The following is an 18,845-nucleotide window of genomic DNA, read 5'->3' as shown; positions in this document are numbered from 1 at the left end:
AAGAAAAGTCTGGTCCAAGACTTTTATTGTGAAAAGACTGGGAGCGTGCATCACAGCTCCGTGTTGGGTCCTCGGCCGCCGTGGGCGCCGTGACACTCTTTATGGAAGTCGCAGCCGTCCAGCAGGTGGCGGTACGCCGCGCGGACGTCACGGTACAGCGGCGCGTCCTCTGCCCACAGTCCCGGGAATCGAACCGGGGTCTCGTTGACGAGCAACTGAAGTCGGGGTCCTCGCTGGCAGTCGTAGAGCACAAAGAGCACGTTGGCGGCGTACGGGACGATCTTGCTTGTTCGGAACGTTCGACCTGAGAAGAAACAAAGGCTCACGTTGCCATGGAAACACAGCGGCTACTTCTTACCGTGCTGTGCGTGGTAGTTGTCTGCAGTGGGCGGAGCCTGGTCCTTGTAAAGTCCCAGCAGGGCGAGGAGGGGGAGGAGCGTCTCTGCGTGGCCAATCAGAATGGAGGCGGGCTCTGGGGACGCCTCTGAGGACCTGATTGACAGCAACTGGATTTCTTTATTGGGACTTTTAATGTGAAAGTGCGTCTGACTGACCTGCGGGGTCGTCCCGCCTTGTCCACTTTATTGGGACTTTTAATGTGAAAGTGCGTCTGACTGACCTGCGGGGTCGTCCCGCCTTGTCCACTTTATTGGGACTTTTAATGTGAAAGTGCGTCTGACTGACCTGCGGGGTCGTCCCGCCTTGTCCACTTTATTGGGACTTTTAATGTGAAAGTGCGTCTGACTGACCTGCGGGGTCGTCCCGCCTTGTCCACTTTATTGGGACTTTTAATGTGAAAGTGCGTCTGACTGACCTGCGGGGTCGTCCCGCCTTGTCCAGAGTCCTGAAGATGTGATGAAAGAGTGGACAGCTGGACAGGCTGTTGATGGCGTGACCGTGCGCACGCTTCCAGTACTGCTTCAGGTCCAACTTGTACTCCAGAACCTGCCGGGAGAACCACAGGTTTTGTAGTCAGAACCTGTCGGGAAAACCGCAGGTTTTGATCTCCAGAACCTTCCGGGAGAACCACAGGTTTTGTAGTCCAGAACCTGCTGGGAGAACCACAGGTTTTGTAGTCCAGAACCTGCTGGGAGAACCACAGGTTTTGTAGTCCAGAACCTGCTGGGAGAACCGCAGGTTTTGTAGTCCAGAACCTGTCGGGAAAACCGCAGGTTTTGAACTCCAGAACCTTGCGGGAGAACCACAGGTTTTGTACTCCAGAACCTGCTGGGAGAACCACAGGTTTTGTAGTCCAGAACCTGTCTGGAAAACCGCAGGTTTTGTAGTCCAGAACCTTCCGGGAGAACCACAGGTTTTGTACTCCAGAACCTGCTGGGAGAACCACAGGTTTTGTAGTCCAGAACCTGTCGGGAAAACCGCAGGTTTTGAACTCCAGAACCTTGCGGGAGAACCACAGGTTTTGTACTCCAGAACCTGCTGGGAGAACCACAGGTTTTGTAGTCCAGAACCTGTCGGGAAAACCGCAGGTTTTGAACTCCAGAACCTGCTGGGAAAACCACAGGTTTTGTACTCCAGAACCTGCTGGGAGAACCACAGGTTTTGTACTCCAGAACCTGCTGGGAGAACCACAGGTTTTGTAGTCCAGAAGCTGTCGGGAAAACCACAGGTTTTGTAGTCCAGAACCACAGGTTTTGTAGTCCAGGAGTTGGCTGGAGAAGCCCAGGTTTTGTAGTCCAGAAGCTGGCGGTGTCACCTGAGCGTCGTCCTGGTCAAACAGGAAGCACCAGGGCGAGTGTTGGGACTTGATGGCGAGCTCGTAGGAGCACAAGAAGAACGCCGCCTCCAGCAGATCTACAGGAAATGAACTTTCATGTACAGGAAATGAAGTTTGTCGTGTGCGTCGCTACGGTAACCTGCTGTCAAGCTGTGGCCAGGAAGGCCGAGTTTGTCCGCCACCTTGGTCCTCACGCCGTCCATCTCCTGGCCGTCTCGGAACTTGTGGACCTCGGCCAGCGCCGTGTGGTTCTTCTCCACGCCCTCCACGTAACCAGGGCAACGCTCAAAGGAGCGCAGCAGCTGGTCGTCCACTCTGTGGCTGTAGTCGACGTCTGAGGAGGAGGAGGAGGAGGAGGTTATTTAGGAGGAGAGGAGAGGAGCATGACCATGGACTTGGTGCAGGCCTACGTGACAGGTGTGCTTGCAGGTGAAGTCCTTCCTGGAAAGCTTCCACGCTGCTGACACAACGATGCTTGGAGCTGCTCAGCAGCTGGACACGCCCCCTGCGCACTGGCTCCTCCCCCAGCAGAGAAGGTAAGAGCAGGGAGAGACGCCTGGCCAGGTGACGCATGTCTTCTCTACCTTTGTGGACCAGCTCACCTGGGGGACAACTTTCATCACTTCCAGCCGCAAACACTGACATTCTTTAAACGTGCACAACTTCAACATTGTTGCAACTCTTACTGTAGCACACTGTGTGTCTGTAATCTATTATTGTAGCACACTGTGTGTCTGTAATCTATTATTGTAGCACACTGTGTGTCTGCAATCTATTACTGTAGCACACTGTGTGTCTGTAATCTATTATTGTAGCACACTGTGTGTCTGTAATCTATTATTGTAGCACACTGTGTGTCTGTAATCTATTATTGTAGCACACTGTGTGTCTGTAATCTATTATTGTAGCACACTGTGTGTCTGTAATCTATTATTGTAGCACACTGTGTGTCTGTAATCTATTATTGTAGCACACTGTGTGTCTGTAATCTATTATTGTAGCACACTGTGTGTCTGTAATCTATTACTGTAGCACACTGTGTGTCTGTAATCTATTACTGTAGCACACTGTGTGTCTGCAATCTATTATTGTAGCACACTGTGTGTCTGTAATCTATTACTGTAGCACACTGTGTGTCTGTAATCTATTACTGTAGCACACTGTGTGTCTGTAATCTATTATTGTAGCACACTGTGTGTCTGTAATCTATTATTGTAGCACACTGTGTGTCTGTAATCTATTATTGTAGCACACTGTGTGTCTGCAATCTATTATTGTAGCACACTGTGTCTGTAATCTATTATTGTAGCACACTGTGTGTCTGTAATCTATTATTGTAGCACACTGTGTGTCTGTAATCTATTACTGTAGCACACTGTGTGTCTGTAATCTATTATTGTAGCACACTGTGTGTCTGCAATCTATTATTGTAGCACACTGTGTCTGTAATCTATTATTGTAGCACACTGTGTGTCTGTAATCTATTATTGTAGCACACTGTGTGTCTGTAATCTATTATTGTAGCACACTGTGTGTCTGTAATCTATTACTGTAGCACACTGTGTGTCTGCAATCTATTATTGTAGCACACTGTGTCTGTAATCTATTATTGTAGCACACTGTGTGTCTGTAATCTATTACTGTAGCACACTGTGTGTCTGTAATCTATTACTGTAGCACACTGTGTGTCTGCAATCTATTATTGTAGCACACTGTGTCTGTAATCTATTATTGTAGCACACTGTGTGTCTGTAATCTATTATTGTAGTGTCTGTAATCTATTATTGTAGCACACTGTGTGTCTGTAATCTATTATTGTAGCACACTGTGTGTCTGCAATCTATTATTGTAGTGTCTGTAAGCTATTATTGTAGCACACTGTGTCTGTAATCTATTATTGTAGCACACTGTGTGTCTGTAATCTATTAATGTAGCACACTGTCTGTAATCTATTATTGTAGCACACTGTGTGTCTGTAATCTATTATTGTAGCACACTGTGTGTTTGTAATCTATTACTGTAGCACACTGTGTGTCTGTAATCTATTATTGTAGCACACTGTGTGTCTGCAATCTATTATTGTAGCACACTGTGTCTGTAATCTATTATTGTAGCACACTGTGTGTCTGTAATCTATTATTGTAGCACACTGTGTGTCTGTAATCTATTACTGTAGCACACTGTGTGTCTGTAATCTATTATTGTAGCACACTGTGCATCTGTAATCTATTATTGTAGCACACTGTGTGTCTGCAATCTATTATTGTAGCACACTGTGTGTCTGTAATCTATTACTGTAGCACACTGTGTCTGTAATCTATTATTGTAGCACACTGTGTGTCTGTAATCTATTATTGTAGCACACAGTGTGTCTGTAATCTATTACTGTAGCACACTGTGTGTCTGTAATCTATTATTGTAGCACACTGTGTGTCTGTAATCTATTACTGTAGCACACTGTGTGTCTGTAATCTATTATTGTAGCACACTGTGTCTGTAATCTATTATTGTAGCACACTGTGTGTCTGTAATCTATTATTGTAGCACACTGTGTGTCTGTAATCTATTATTGTAGCACACTGTGTGTCTGTAATCTATTATTGTAGCACACTGTGTGTCTGTAATCTATTACTGTAGCACACTGTGTGTCTGTAATCTATTGTAGCACACTGTGTGTCTGTAATCTATTACTGTAGCACACTGTGTGTCTGTAATCTATTACTGTAGCACACTGTGTGTCTGTAATCTATTGTAGCACACTGTGTGTCTGTAATCTATTATTGTATCTATTATTGTAGCACAATTGTCACTGTGTGTCTGTAATCCAATTTACATGTCTGTGTACTCATTTGTGTGTATCTCAATCTGTGTGTGTAATCCAATCTACGTGTTTGTACTAAATTGTGTGTCTATCTCAATCTGTGTGTGTGTGTAATCCGATTTACATGTCATGTATATCTATTTACACACACACACACACACAGATTGAGATACAGACACACAAATTAAAACATGCACACACAGATGGAGATAGACACAAATGAGAACATGGACACATATATCTAATTACACACACAGATGGAGATACAGACACAAATGAGAACATGGACACATATATCTAATTACACACACAGATGGAGATACAGACAGGTATATCTAATTACACACACACACACACAGATGGAGATACAGACACAGACAGGTATATGTAATGACACACACACAGATGGAGACACAGACAGGTATATCTAATTACACACACACACACAGATGGAGATACAGACACAGACAGGTATATCTAATGACACACACACAGATGGAGATACAGACACAGACAGGTATATCTAATGACACACACACACACAGATGGAGATACAGACAGGTATATCTAATGACACACACACACACAGATGGAGATACAGACAGGTATATCTAATGACACACACACACACAGATGGAGATACAGACAGGTATATCTAATGACACACACACACACAGATGGAGATACAGACAGGTATATCTAATGACACACACACACACAGATGGAGATACAGACACAGACAGGTATATCTAATGACACACACACAGATGGAGACACAGACAGGTATATCTAATGACACACACACACACAGATGGAGATACAGACAGGTATATCTAATGACACACACACACACAGATGGAGATACAGACACAGACAGGTATATCTAATGACACACACACAGATGGAGACACAGACAGGTATATCTAATGACACACACACACACAGATGGAGATACAGACAGGTATATCTAATGACACACACACACACAGATGGAGATACAGACACAGACAGGTATATCTAATGACACACACACAGATGGAGACACAGACAGGTATATCTAATGACACACACACACACAGATGGAGATACAGACAGGTATATCTAATGACACACACACACACAGATGGAGATGACACACACACACACACAGATGGAGATGACACACACACACACACAGATGGAGATGACACACACATACACACAGATGGAGATGACACACACACACACACACACACAGATGGAGTAATAGAGTGTATACATGAGTGTACACTCACCAGGTAATAAACATGTTTAGGTCAATAATGATATTATTTAGTGACTGACTGAGCAGTCCAAGTCCAACACTCCATTTGAAGGTGACTTATATACTTTTGTAAACACTTGTACAAATATGTCAAAGTGGGTGTATTACATGACGTCACGTCACGTGACGAGGCTCACCGTCCATGTCGTCAGTGTACCACATCAAAGTGGGTGTATTACATGACGTCACGTCACGTGACGAGGCTCACCGTCCATGTCGTCAGTGTACCACATCCGCCATCCCTCCAGGATGTCCCGCCTCCATGCCGTCCCCTCTTGCGGCCTTTGGCTCCGGAGCAAGTCGCTCAGCTTCCGGATGGCGCGGACGTTGTTGACGGTCGGGTAGCGGCTGCCGTGCCGGACCAGGGCGCTCACATGGACCGGGGAGCAGCGCTCGGTGGTGGGAGGCCGCAGGATGGAGTGATTGACGGCCAGGATGTCGGCCAGCAGGTGCGGGTTCACCTCCTCGTAGCGGCTTTTAGTCCCGAAGTGAGCGCCGATGTTGACGTTGACGTCGGCGGAAGTCACGAAGATGTGCAGAAGGAAGTGCAGGAAGAACATTTCTTCTCGTGGAAAATGGCGCTAATTAGCAAGCACAGTCCCGCCTTTATTTATTCTGCTTCCGCTTTGATGACCTTTCACCTCTGCGCCTTCTCTTCCGGCTTGGACGACCAATAATTACAAACAAATAAATAATAATAAAACTAGTCCGGAGAATTTGACAAACTACTTTCGATCATTGCGAACTCTATTGACGATGTTTATTTATTAATACATATTTACTCTATTGACGATGTTTATTTATTAATACATATTTACTCTATTGACGATGTTTATTAATACATATTTACTCTATTGACGTTTATTAATACATATTTACTCTATTGACGATGTTTATTAATACATATTTACTCTATTGACGATGTTTATTTATTAATACATATTTACTCTATTGACGATGTTTATTAATACATATTTACTCTATTGACGATGTTTATTTATTAATACATATTTACTCTATTGACGATGTTTATTAATACATATTTACTCTATTGACGATGTTTATTTATTAATACATATTTACTCTATTGACGATGTTTATTAATACATATTTACTCTATTGACAATGTTTATTTATTAATACATATTACTCTATTGACGATGTTTAATACATATTTACTCTATTGACGATGTTTATTTATTAATACATATTTACTCTATTGACGATGTTTATTTATTAATACATATTTACTCTATTGACGATGTTTATTTATTAAAACATATTTTCAAAGTTTGCGCTTTCTGTACTACAAAATAAGAGCAGCAACTCAAACCGGTGTTGGCTTTTTTATTGTGGGGGAATAAAAGTGTCAAATGTGCTGCACAGCGCCACCCTGTGGAGGAAGACTAAAGGCTTTTTTTTCTTCCTGACTCAACGTCTTCTAATCCAGCAAGTTGATTGTATTCTCTTTCAAAAACATTGCTATTGACAAGCTGCTCTATTTACACCATGATATGTTCTTATGTGAAACGGACTGCTTTTAAATGAGCACCTTTCATTTCACAAAGAAGGACAACAATCCATTCTTCATGAATGTTGGCTACTTCCTGTGCCACTGCGAGTACAGGTGTCTGCTCACCTGCACCTGGCTAGCTAGTGTACAGGTGTCTGCTCACCTACACCTGGCTAGCTAGTGTACAGGTGTCTGCTCACCTACACCTGGCTAGCTAGTGTACAGGTGTCTGCTCACCTGCACCTGGCTAGCTAGTGTACAGGTGTCTGCTCACCTGCACCTGGCTAGCTAGTGTACAGGTGTCTGCTCACCTGCACCTGGCTAGCTAGTGTACAGGTGTCTGCTCACCTGCACCTGGCTAGCTAGTGTACAGGTGTCTGCTCACCTGCAGCTGGCTAGCTAGTTGAGCCCCTCGCTGACGGGCATGTTGATGTGCGCCGTGAGCAGCGGCGTGCTGCGCGCCTGGTGCAGGACAAACACCTTGATGATGTCAGAGATGCCCTTGTCGCTGGTGCACTCCACCAGGGTCTGGACCGGGTACAAGAGTCCTGGCACCAGCAGGGGGATCTTCATGTAGGGCTTGTTCATCCTGTACAGGTTCTGGTCATACAGGAAGACCACGGCCAGGTCCACCATGGGCCGACACGCCGCCGTGTTCTGCACGTTGAGGGTGAGTTTGAAGGACGGGCCCAGGCCCTGGACCACCGCATTCATCCTGAGGGGTTCGGCGGGGTCGGAGGACACCGGGGTCAGACTGGACTCCAGGGCCTTGGCGTAGGCTTTGGCGGCGGCGAGGCGTAGGCGTATCAGGTCCATCTGGAAGGTGCGGTGCATGGCCGTGCCGTTTTCACGCTCCCTGAGAGTTTGGTCCACGTACAGCTTGGTCTTCTTGGGCACATTCAGACGAACGCTCTGGGCTGCCGGGGGTCCTGGAGTACTGTCCCGGTCTTCAAACGCCGCCGTCCTCTTCAGGATCTTGACCATCAGGCCGCCGCCCTTGGCGGTCATAATCAGGGTCCCGTCCTCGCGCCCATAGCGGCCGAAACAAATACTGGTCACCACGTCTGGTGTCCTGATGGTACTCAACAGGTTCTTGTCTCGGTACAGCCGGACCTCGCAGTTGGTGAGACCCACTAGAACTGCCTGGAAGCCCCGAGTGGGGAGGTCCATGGCAGCCATGGTGGAGATGGCAGCTGGGAGGACAACTTTCCACAGCTTCTTCCCCTGAACACAAAACATGTCATGCCTTTCTTGTACAGGACCTGAGACCAAGGTTACCTTCTGGGTGAACCCCTGCAGGCTGTGGTCAGCGGTGCCCACCACCACGTTCTTGGCCAGTCTCACCAGGCCCACCGGGTGTGACGGTAGCTCCACACAGTACTTGGGTCTGTCCGAGTCCCTGAGAGCACACCCAAAGGTGTCAGAGGACGGCCCACCTGTCAGGTCTTAGATGGACCTACAGGACTCCTTCTACTTCTACTCGCCCTGAAATGCATCCTGGGAAGTGTGGGACAACCAAAATGAAGTCACCTGCGCAGAATGTAGATGTTTCCATCACGACACGCCACCGTCATCCGAAACTCCACATCGAACTGACCTGTCACGTCCATCATGGTGGGGGGGGCAGGCAGCGCCATCTTCAACAGTACAACATAAAACTCATCACACACATACAATATGTATATATATATATATACATACATACATACACACACATACATATAAATATATATATATATACATACATATATATATATATACATACTGTATATCATATATATATATATACAAATATATATATATATGTGTGTATATATATATATGATATATATATACTGTATATCATATATATATATATGATATATATATACTGTATATCATATATATATATATGATATATATATACTGTATATCATATATATATATACACATATATATATGTGTATATATATATACTGTATATCATATATATATATATGTGTGTATATATATATGATATATATATATATCATATATATATATACTGTATATCATATATATATATATATTGTATATGTGTGTATATATATGTATGATATATATATATACTGTATATCATATATATACACACATACATTATATATATATATATATATATATATATATATATATATATATATATATATATATATATATATATATATATATATGTATGTATATATATATATATTTATATATATATATATATATAACATTGCTGTATGTATACTTTTGACCCAGCACATTTGCTCACATTTTCAGTAGACACATAATAAATTCATAAAAGAAGCAAACTTCATGAATGTTTTTAGTGAGCAACAAGTATGTGCTCCGATCACTACATCACAACAAAATAAGAGTTGTAGAAATGATTGGAAACTGAAGACAGCCATGACATGATGTTCTTTACACGTGTATGTACACTTTTGACCACCACTGTACTTGTTTTCTTGTCTCTCATAATGATCGTGAGCAATAAGCAACATTTAAAAAAAGTGCAGTTCCCCTTTAAATATCATCATCATGTTTCATTATCATTATGTGTGTGTGTGCTATGTGTATATATATATATGTATATGTGTGTGTGTATATGTATGTGTATATATGTATATGTGTGTGTATATGTATATATATATATATATACATATATATATATATATATATATATATGTATATATATATATATATATATATATACATATATATATATATATATATATATATATATATATATGTATATATATATATATATATATATATACATATATATATATATATATACATATATATATATATATATACATATATATATATATATACATATATATATATATATATATATATATATATATATGTATGTATATATATATATATATATATATATATATATATATATATATATATATATATATATATATATATATATATATATATATATATATATATATAAATAAATGGGTTATACTTGTATAGCGCTTTTCTACCTTCAAGGTACTCAAAGCGCTTTGACAGTATTTCCACATTCACACACACATTCACACACTGATGGAGGGAGCTGCCATGCAAGGCGCTAACTAGCAGCCATCAGGAGCAAGGGTGAAGTGTCTTGCCCAAGGACACAACGGACGTGACTAGGATGGTAGAAGGTGGGGATTGAACCCCAGTAACCAGCAACCCTCCGATTGCTGGCATGGCCACTCTACCAACTTCGCCACGCCGTCCTTATATGACTATATATGTATATGTGTGTATATCAACAAAAACGATCCTAAATATTTGTTTAGTACAGTAGCATCGCTAACCCAACAAGGGACTCCTCCCAGTAGCTCCACCCACTCGGCAGATGACTTTATGAATTTCTTTAATTAGAAAATTGAACTCGTTAGAAAGGAGATTAAAGCTACAACTGGGTTCTATTAACACAGATACGACTGTATACACGACGGATACTGCCCTCCAAAATAGTCTCTCTCTTTTTGATGAAATAACATTAGAGGGATTATTACTGCGTGTAAATGGGATAAAACAAACAACATGTTTACTTGACCCACTTCCTGGGAAACTTATCAAGGAACTGTTTGTGATATTAGGTCCATCAGTGTTAAATATAAACTTATCACTTTCCTCTGGCACTGTTCCCCTAGCATTCAAAAAAGGTTATTCATCCTCTGCTCAAAAGACCTAACCTCCATCCTGACCTCATGGTAAACTACAGGCCGGTGTCACACCTTCCCTTTATTTCCAAAATCCTCGAAAAAATAGTTGCACAGCAGCTAAATGAACACTTAGTGTCTAACAATCTCTGTGAACCTTTTCAGTCCAGTTTCAGGGCAAATCACTCTACGGAGAAGCCCTCGCAAAAATGACTAATGATCTATTGCTAACCATGGATGTCATCCATGATGCTGCTTCTTGATCTTAGCGCTGCTTTCCATACCGTTCATCATAATATTTGATTAGAGCGTATCAAAACACGTGTTGGTATGTCAGACTTAGTCTTGTCTTGGTTTAACTCTTATCTTACTGACAGGATGCAGTGTGTCTCCCATAACAATGTGACCTCGGACTATGTCAAGGTAACGTGCGGAGTTCCCCAGGGTTCGGTTCTTGGCCCTGCACTCTTTAGCAACTACATGCTGCCGCTAGGTGACATCATACGTGTCAGCTTTCACTGTTGTGATGATGACACCCAACTCTACATGCCCCTAAACATGACCAACACGCCGGATTGTAGTCACCTGGAGGCATGTCTTAATGTAATTAAACAATGCTAACTTTTTGCAACTCAACGCTAAGAAAACGGAAATGCTGATTATCGGTCCTGCTAGACACCGACATCTATTTAATAATACCACCTTAATATTTGACAACCAAACAATTATATACCTAGTTAATAATACCACCTTAATATTTGACAACCAAACAATTATACACCTAGTTAATAATACCACCTTAACATTTGACAACCAAACAATTATATACCTAGTTAATAATACCACCTTAATATTTGACAACCAAACAATTATATACCTAGTTAATAATACCACCTTAACATTTGACAACCAAACAATTATATAACTAGTTAATAATACCACCTTAACATTTGACAACCAAACAATTATACACCTATTTAATAATACCACCTTAACATTTGACAACCAAACAATTACACACCTATTTAATAATACCACCTTAACATTTGACAACCAAACAATTACACACCTATTTAATAATACTACCTTAACATTTGACAACCAAACAATTACACACCTATTTAATAATACCACCTTAACATTTGACAACCAAACAATTATACACCTATTTAATAATACCACCTTAACATTTGACAACCAAACAATTACACACCTATTTAATAATACCACCTTAACATTTGACAACCAAACAATTACACACCTATTTAATAATACCACCTTAACATTTGACAACCAAACAATTATACACCTATTTAATAATACCACCTTAACATTTGACAACCAAACAATTATACACCTATTTAATAATACCACCTTAACATTTGACAACCAAACAATTACACACCTATTTAATAATACCACCTTAACATTTGACAACCAAACAATTATACACCTATTTAATAATACCACCTTAACATTTGACAACCAAACAATTACACACCTATTTAATAATACCACCTTAACATTTGACAACCAAACAATTATACACCTATTTAATAATGCCACCTTAACATTTGACAACCAAACAATTACACACCTATTTAATAATACCACCTTAACATTTGACAACCAAACAATTACACACCTATTTAATAATACTACCTTAACATTTGACAACCAAACAATTACACACCTATTTAATAATACCACCTTAACATTTGACAACCAAACAATTATACACCTATTTAATAATACCACCTTAACATTTGACAACCAAACAATTACACACCTATTTAATAATACCACCTTAACATTTGACAACCAAACAATTATACACCTATTTAATAATGCCACCTTAACATTTGACAACCAAACAATTATATACCTAGTTAATAATACCACCTTAACATTTGACAACCAAACAATTATACACCTATTTAATAATACCACCTTAACATTTGACAACCAAACAATTACACACCTATTTAATAATACCACCTTAACATTTGACAACCAAACAATTACACACCTATTTAATAATACTACCTTAACATTTGACAACCAAACAATTACACACCTATTTAATAATACCACCTTAACATTTGACAACCAAACAATTATACACCTATTTAATAATACCACCTTAACATTTGACAACCAAACAATTACACACCTATTTAATAATACCACCTTAACATTTGACAACCAAACAATTACACACCTATTTAATAATACCACCTTAACATTTGACAACCAAACAATTATACACCTATTTAATAATACCACCTTAACATTTGACAACCAAACAATTATACACCTATTTAATAATACCACCTTAACATTTGACAACCAAACAATTACACACCTATTTAATAATACCACCTTAACATTTGACAACCAAACAATTATACACCTATTTAATAATACCACCTTAACATTTGACAACCAAACAATTACACACCTATTTAATAATACCACCTTAACATTTGACAACCAAACAATTATACACCTATTTAATAATGCCACCTTAACATTTGACAACCAAACAATTACACACCTATTTAATAATACCACCTTAACATTGGACAACCAAACAATTATACACCTATTTAATAATACCACCTTAACATTTGACAACCAAACAATTATACACCTATTTAATAATACCACCTTAACATTTGACAACCAAACAATTATACACCTATTTAATAATACCACCTTAACATTTGACAACCAAACAATTACACACCTATTTAATAATACCACCTTAACATTTGACAACCAAACAATTATACACCTATTTAATAATACCACCTTAACATTTGACAACCAAACAATTACACACCTATTTAATAATACCACCTTAACATTTGACAACCAAACAATTATACACCTATTTAATAATGCCACCTTAACATTTGACAACCAAACAATTACACACCTATTTAATAATACCACCTTAACATTGGACAACCAAACAATTATACACCTATTTAATAATACCACCTTAACATTTGACAACCAAACAATTATACACCTATTTAATAATACCACCTTAACATTTGACAACCAAACAATTACACACCTATTTAATAATACCACCTTAACATTTGACAACCAAACAATTATACACCTATTTAATAATACCACCTTAACATTTGACAACCAAACAATTACACACCTATTTAATAATACCACCTTAACATTTGACAACCAAACAATTATACACCTATTTAATAATACCACCTTAACATTTGACAACCAAACAATTACACAAGGCCACTCGTAAAGAATCTGGGTATTATCTTCCACCCAACTCTCTCGTTTGAGTCACACATTAAGAGTGTTACTAAAACAACTCTCTCGTTTGAGTCACACATTAAGAGTGTTACTAAAACAACTCTCTCGTTTGAGTCACACATTAAGAGTGTTACTAAAACAACTCTCTCGTTTGAGTCGCACATTAAGAGTGTTACTAAAACAACTCTCTCGTTTGAGTCACACATTAAGAGTGTTACTAAAACAACTCTCTCGTTTGAGTCACACATTAAGAGTGTTACTAAAACAACTCTCTCGTTTGAGTCACACATTAAGAGTGTTACTAAAACAACTCTCTCGTTTGAGTCACACATTAAGAGTGTTACTAAAACAACTCTCTCGTTTGAGTCACACATTAAGAGTGTTACTAAAACAACTCTCTCCTTTGAGTCACACATTAAGAGTGTTACTAAAACAACTCTCCTTTGAGTCACACATTAAGAGTGTTACTAAAACAACTCTCTCGTTTGAGTCACACATTAAGAGTGTTACTAAAACAACTCTCTCGTTTGAGTCACACATTAAGAGTGTTACTAAAACAGTCTTCTTTCATCTCCGTAATATCACTAAAATATGTTCCATTTTGTCCACTAGCAACGCTGAGATCATTATTCATGCATTCGTTACGTCTCGTCTCCATTACTGTAACCTATTATTTCCATGTCTCCCTATGTCTAGCATTAAAATATTACACTTGGTACAAAATGTGGCTGCTAGACTTTTGACAAGAACAAGAAAGTTATTATGTTAGATCCACTATGGACTGGACTCTCACACTATTATGTTAGATCCACTATGGACTGGACTCTCACTATTATGTTAGATCCACTATGGACTGGACTCTCACTATTATGTTAGATCCACTATGGACTGGACTCTCACTATTATGTTAGATCCACTATGGACTGGACTCTCACACCATTATGTTAGATCCACTATGGACTGGACTCTCACTATTATGTTAGATCCACTATGGACTGGACTCTCACACTATTATGTTAGATCCACTATGGACTGGACTCTCACACTATTATGTTAGATCCACTATGGACTGGACTCTCACTATTATGTTAGATCCACTATGGACTGGACTCTCACTATTATGTTAGATCCACTATGGACTGGACTCTCACACTATTATGTTAGATCCACTATGGACTGGACTCTCACACTATTATGTTAGATCCACTATGGACTGGACTCTCACAATATTATGTTAGATCCACTATGGACTGGACTCTCACTATTATGTTAGATCCACTATGGACTGGACTCTCACTATTATGTTAGATCCACTATGGACTGGACTCTCTCACTATTATGTTAGATCCACTATGGACTGGACTCTCACTATTATGTTAGATCCACTATGGACTGGACTCTCTCACTATTATGTTAGATCCACTATGGACTGGACTCTCACACCATTATGTTAGATCCACTATGGACTGGACTCTCACTATTATGTTAGATCCACTATGGACTGGACTCTCACACTATTATGTTAGATCCACTATGGACTGGACTCTCACTATTATGTTAGATCCACTATGGACTGGACTCTCACTATTATGTTAGATCCACTATGGACTGGACTCTCACACTATTATGTTAGATCCACTATGGACTGGACTCTCACTATTATGTTAGATCCACTATGGACTGGACTCTCACTATTATGTTAGATCCACTATGGACTGGACTCTCACTATTATGTTGGATCCACTATGGACTGGACTCTCACTATTATGTTAGATCCACTATGGACTGGACTCTCACTATTATGTTAGATCCACTATGGACTGGACTCTCTCACTATTATGTTAGATCCACTATGGACTGGACTCTCACACTATTATGTTAGATCCACTATGGACTGGACTTTCACACTATTATGTCAGACCCACTCGACGTCCATTGCATCCGGTCTTCCCTAGAGGGGGTGGGGGGTCACCCACATCTGCGGTCCTCTCCAAGGTTTTTCATAGTCATTCACATTGACATCCCACTGAGTTGTGAGTTTTTCCTTGCCCTCATGTGGGCTCTGAACGGAGGATGTGGTTGTGGCTTGTGCAGCCCTTTGAGACACTTGTGATTTAGGGCTACATAAATGGATTGATGTATATAGTGATGTGTTTACAGTATAGATGTATAAATAGATGGAGTTACCTTTGCGAGGATGATGAAGGCCTCGGGGTCCAGCACGTAAACATGGCCGCTCTCAGTGCCGATCACCAGGCAGCTGACGCCGTCTTCGTCCGCCGTGCTCTTCTTCAGGGTTGCGATGCAGGTGATGACGGTCTGTGGCGGCGAGGAAGAAGCCGACGGCGTCCTGACCAGGGTGCGTCTGTGTGTGTGTGAGGTTTACCTGTCGCTTGATGGCTTGTTGCTTGTGCACCTGGAGGAAGCGCTCCAGGTGCTCGGCATCCAGAGACAGGAAGTGAATGGAGCGCACGGACAGCGGCACGTCCGCCTTCTTCCTGATGCTCTCCAACGTCTCCTTCAGGGTCCCGGGGTGGATGTGGCCCTCCCTGGCCTGCTGCCACACATCCTGACCAATCACAGCACAGCACTGACTGAGCCGCAGGTCAAGCAGCCACACTTGTGATTTAGGGCTATATAAATAAACACTGATTGATCCCAGAAGAGCGGAACACAAACCTGCTCCAGCGCGTTGACGTCCAGGCTCGGCAGCGTGAACTTGCAGTACGGCCTCAGGTTCTTGTAGACGTACACGCACGGCCCGGAGGCCACGGCCACGGCGGGAATGCGAGGCTCGTGCAGGTCCATGAAGAAGGCCACCAGGCCGGCGGGGAGGTCCAGCAAGGCGCTCTCGCTCGCCAGCGACGTTCCTCGGTAGACCTTCAGCTTCATGGCTGACGAGCCGCTGCCCAAGTCACCCACGACCAGACCGCTGTCGCCGTCGCCGCTCAGGTCGGCCAGGTCCACGCAGGACGTGAAGGTGTGGAGTCCCGCCACCGGGTCGTAGTGGGCATCCAGCCACTTGCCGTCTTCCACGCCAAACTCCGACATGACGTCGCCGGAAGCGACAGCAAAACCTGCCCCTGGCCACAATAGAAACATGACGTCACACTCTGCTTCCTGCACGGAGAGGATTCACTTCAACACTTTCCCTAAGTTAAGGAGCGCCCTAAGTGGCTGATCCGTTGGCGGTCCCGTCTTAGCGGGATTGTGCCGAAAATGTAATTTCAGTTCTTATGTGTCTTGTACATGTTAAGAATGGACAAATAAAGCTGCTCTGCTCTGCACGTGTAGGACAAACATCTAAAGATTGTCAAAGCGCGTCACGGAAATGACGTCAATATGCGGCATCACTCAGGTGTTCGCGGCCAGAACAATTATTCAACCGCATGCTTTTCAGCAACTGACTCACCGTTGTCAAGGAAACCGAGGAGCGGCGCCTCGTTTCCGGTTTACTGCACACGTCGTCCGGATGAAGTCTTTCAAAGCAGCACAACAATTAGGGGTAGCAGCACAACAGTTCGGGTTAGCAGCACAACAGTTCGGGTTAGCAGCACAACAATTAGGGGTAGCAGCACAACAATTAGGGGTAGCAGCACAACAGTTCGGGTTAGCAGCACAACAATTAGGGGTAGCAGCACAACAGATCGGGTTAGCAGCACAACAATTAGGGGTAGCAGCACAAAAGTTCGGGTTAGCAGCACAACAGTTCGGTTTAGCAGCTGTCTCTAATCCATAAATCCTCTTCCAGCTTCTTTGGCCAGTGTCCTCGGCTGATGACGTCAGCCACACGCGACGCTGGTCCTACCTGCGACCAGTACACAAGAGACACTTTTTTTCAAATAAAATAAAATTTGGTGGAATCCGACTTCCATTTCACATCATAGAACTATCTGACATGACTAGATATAAAATCATTAAAAAATATATTTGAAATTGTTTTAATCGAGGCGGCGCAGGGCGTGACGTCACCAGCAAACTCCTTCCCAATTGGTTCTTTGCTTGCAGTTTAAAAAGTAGCCCGCGAAGGCTGAGGCACGCGCAGCCGACTAGCATCGAGCATACTATCATACTATCATACTATCATACTATCCTCTCTTTAGTAATCACAGCAAACATATCCAGAGTGAGTTAGGCATTAATAGGACGGAAGGTGGACACTCCTAATGCAAGCAGTCATTGACATATTTCAACATTTGTCGGTTGGTGGCTAATGCTAACAACAACCTAACCTCGTCCTTCATGCTAACTGAAGACATCCGAGTAAGTCATTTGAAGTCATATTCTCTACCATTCCTTCAAATAACCTTTTATTATCAAATCATATCCTTGTAACGTCAAAATGTCCCAAATCCAGCTACGTTGTTACCATGAATTGATGAACGTGGATAAACAAGTTGAAAAACTTATTGGAGTGTTACCATTTAGTGGTCAATTGTACGGTTTTTGATTGATTGGTTGAAACTTTTATTAGTAGATTGCACAGTACAGTACATATTCCA

At 41.2% G+C, this 18,845-nt stretch overlaps 3 protein-coding genes across 4 annotated transcripts in view; 1 reads left to right on the top strand and 2 right to left on the bottom strand.

Moving 5' to 3' along the window:
- Positions 1–8: 8 nt before the first annotated feature.
- On the bottom strand, positions 9–6,492 carry LOC133638213 (multiple inositol polyphosphate phosphatase 1-like). 2 transcript variants are annotated; one of them, XM_062030582.1, is made up of 7 exons: positions 6,068–6,492; positions 2,146–2,337; positions 1,875–2,069; positions 1,715–1,812; positions 815–945; positions 359–492; positions 9–304 (listed from the first exon to the last, which is right to left on the bottom strand). In XM_062030582.1, the coding sequence occupies exons 1-7, from the start codon at positions 6,417–6,419 to the stop codon at positions 51–53; spliced, it is 1,356 nt and encodes a 451-aa protein (XP_061886566.1). In that variant the 5' UTR covers positions 6,420–6,492; the 3' UTR covers positions 9–50. The 2 variants fall into 2 exon arrangements, with proteins under 2 accessions (XP_061886566.1, XP_061886567.1); XM_062030583.1 differs by having other exon boundaries at positions 5,997–6,133.
- Positions 6,493–7,648: 1,156 nt separating this feature from the next.
- On the bottom strand, positions 7,649–18,103 carry LOC133638212 (Bardet-Biedl syndrome 1 protein homolog). The gene is made up of 7 exons (XM_062030581.1): positions 17,756–18,103; positions 17,023–17,426; positions 16,730–16,912; positions 16,531–16,662; positions 8,903–9,009; positions 8,651–8,771; positions 7,649–8,596 (listed from the first exon to the last, which is right to left on the bottom strand). Exons 2-7 carry the CDS (start codon positions 17,392–17,394, stop codon positions 7,772–7,774), a joined length of 1,740 nt encoding a protein of 579 aa, XP_061886565.1. The 5' UTR covers positions 17,395–17,426; positions 17,756–18,103; the 3' UTR covers positions 7,649–7,771.
- A 123-nt stretch (positions 18,104–18,226) lies between these two features.
- Positions 18,227–18,845, top strand: part of LOC133638211 (kinesin-like protein KIF20A) — a 48,690-nt gene continuing 48,071 nt past the window's right edge. Inside the window, exon 1 of the mRNA XM_062030580.1 lies at positions 18,227–18,606. The gene's annotated coding sequence lies outside the window, so the exon portion shown is untranslated. The remainder of the gene's footprint in view (positions 18,607–18,845) is intronic.

This window comes from Entelurus aequoreus, linkage group LG21 (genome assembly GCF_033978785.1).
Source record: "Entelurus aequoreus isolate RoL-2023_Sb linkage group LG21, RoL_Eaeq_v1.1, whole genome shotgun sequence".
Classification (NCBI taxonomy): domain Eukaryota; kingdom Metazoa; phylum Chordata; class Actinopteri; order Syngnathiformes; family Syngnathidae; genus Entelurus; species Entelurus aequoreus.
This window is presented reverse-complemented; position numbering and strand designations above follow the sequence as displayed.

Bases quoted from the DNA above. Each gene is read 5' to 3' on its own strand.
- LOC133638213 (XM_062030582.1), bottom strand. From the start codon at position 6,419: ATGTTCTTCCTGCACTTCCTTCTGCACATCTTCGTGACTTCCGCCGAC. The intron at 2,338-6,067 runs GTGAGCCTCGTC...GTTGTCCCCCAG, and splicing joins GTACACTGACGACATGGACG to GTGAGCTGGTCCACAAAGGT. The intron at 305-358 runs GTAAGAAGTAGC...GTTTCTTCTCAG, and splicing joins CAACTACCACGCACAGCACG to GTCGAACGTTCCGAACAAGC.
- LOC133638212 (XM_062030581.1), bottom strand. From the start codon at position 17,394: ATGTCGGAGTTTGGCGTGGAAGACGGCAAGTGGCTGGATGCCCACTAC. The intron at 9,010-16,530 runs GTAACTCCATCT...GTACTGTTGAAG, and splicing joins CCTTCATCATCCTCGCAAAG to ATGGCGCTGCCTGCCCCCCC. The intron at 8,597-8,650 runs GTAACCTTGGTC...TTTTGTGTTCAG, and splicing joins TGCAGGGGTTCACCCAGAAG to GGGAAGAAGCTGTGGAAAGT.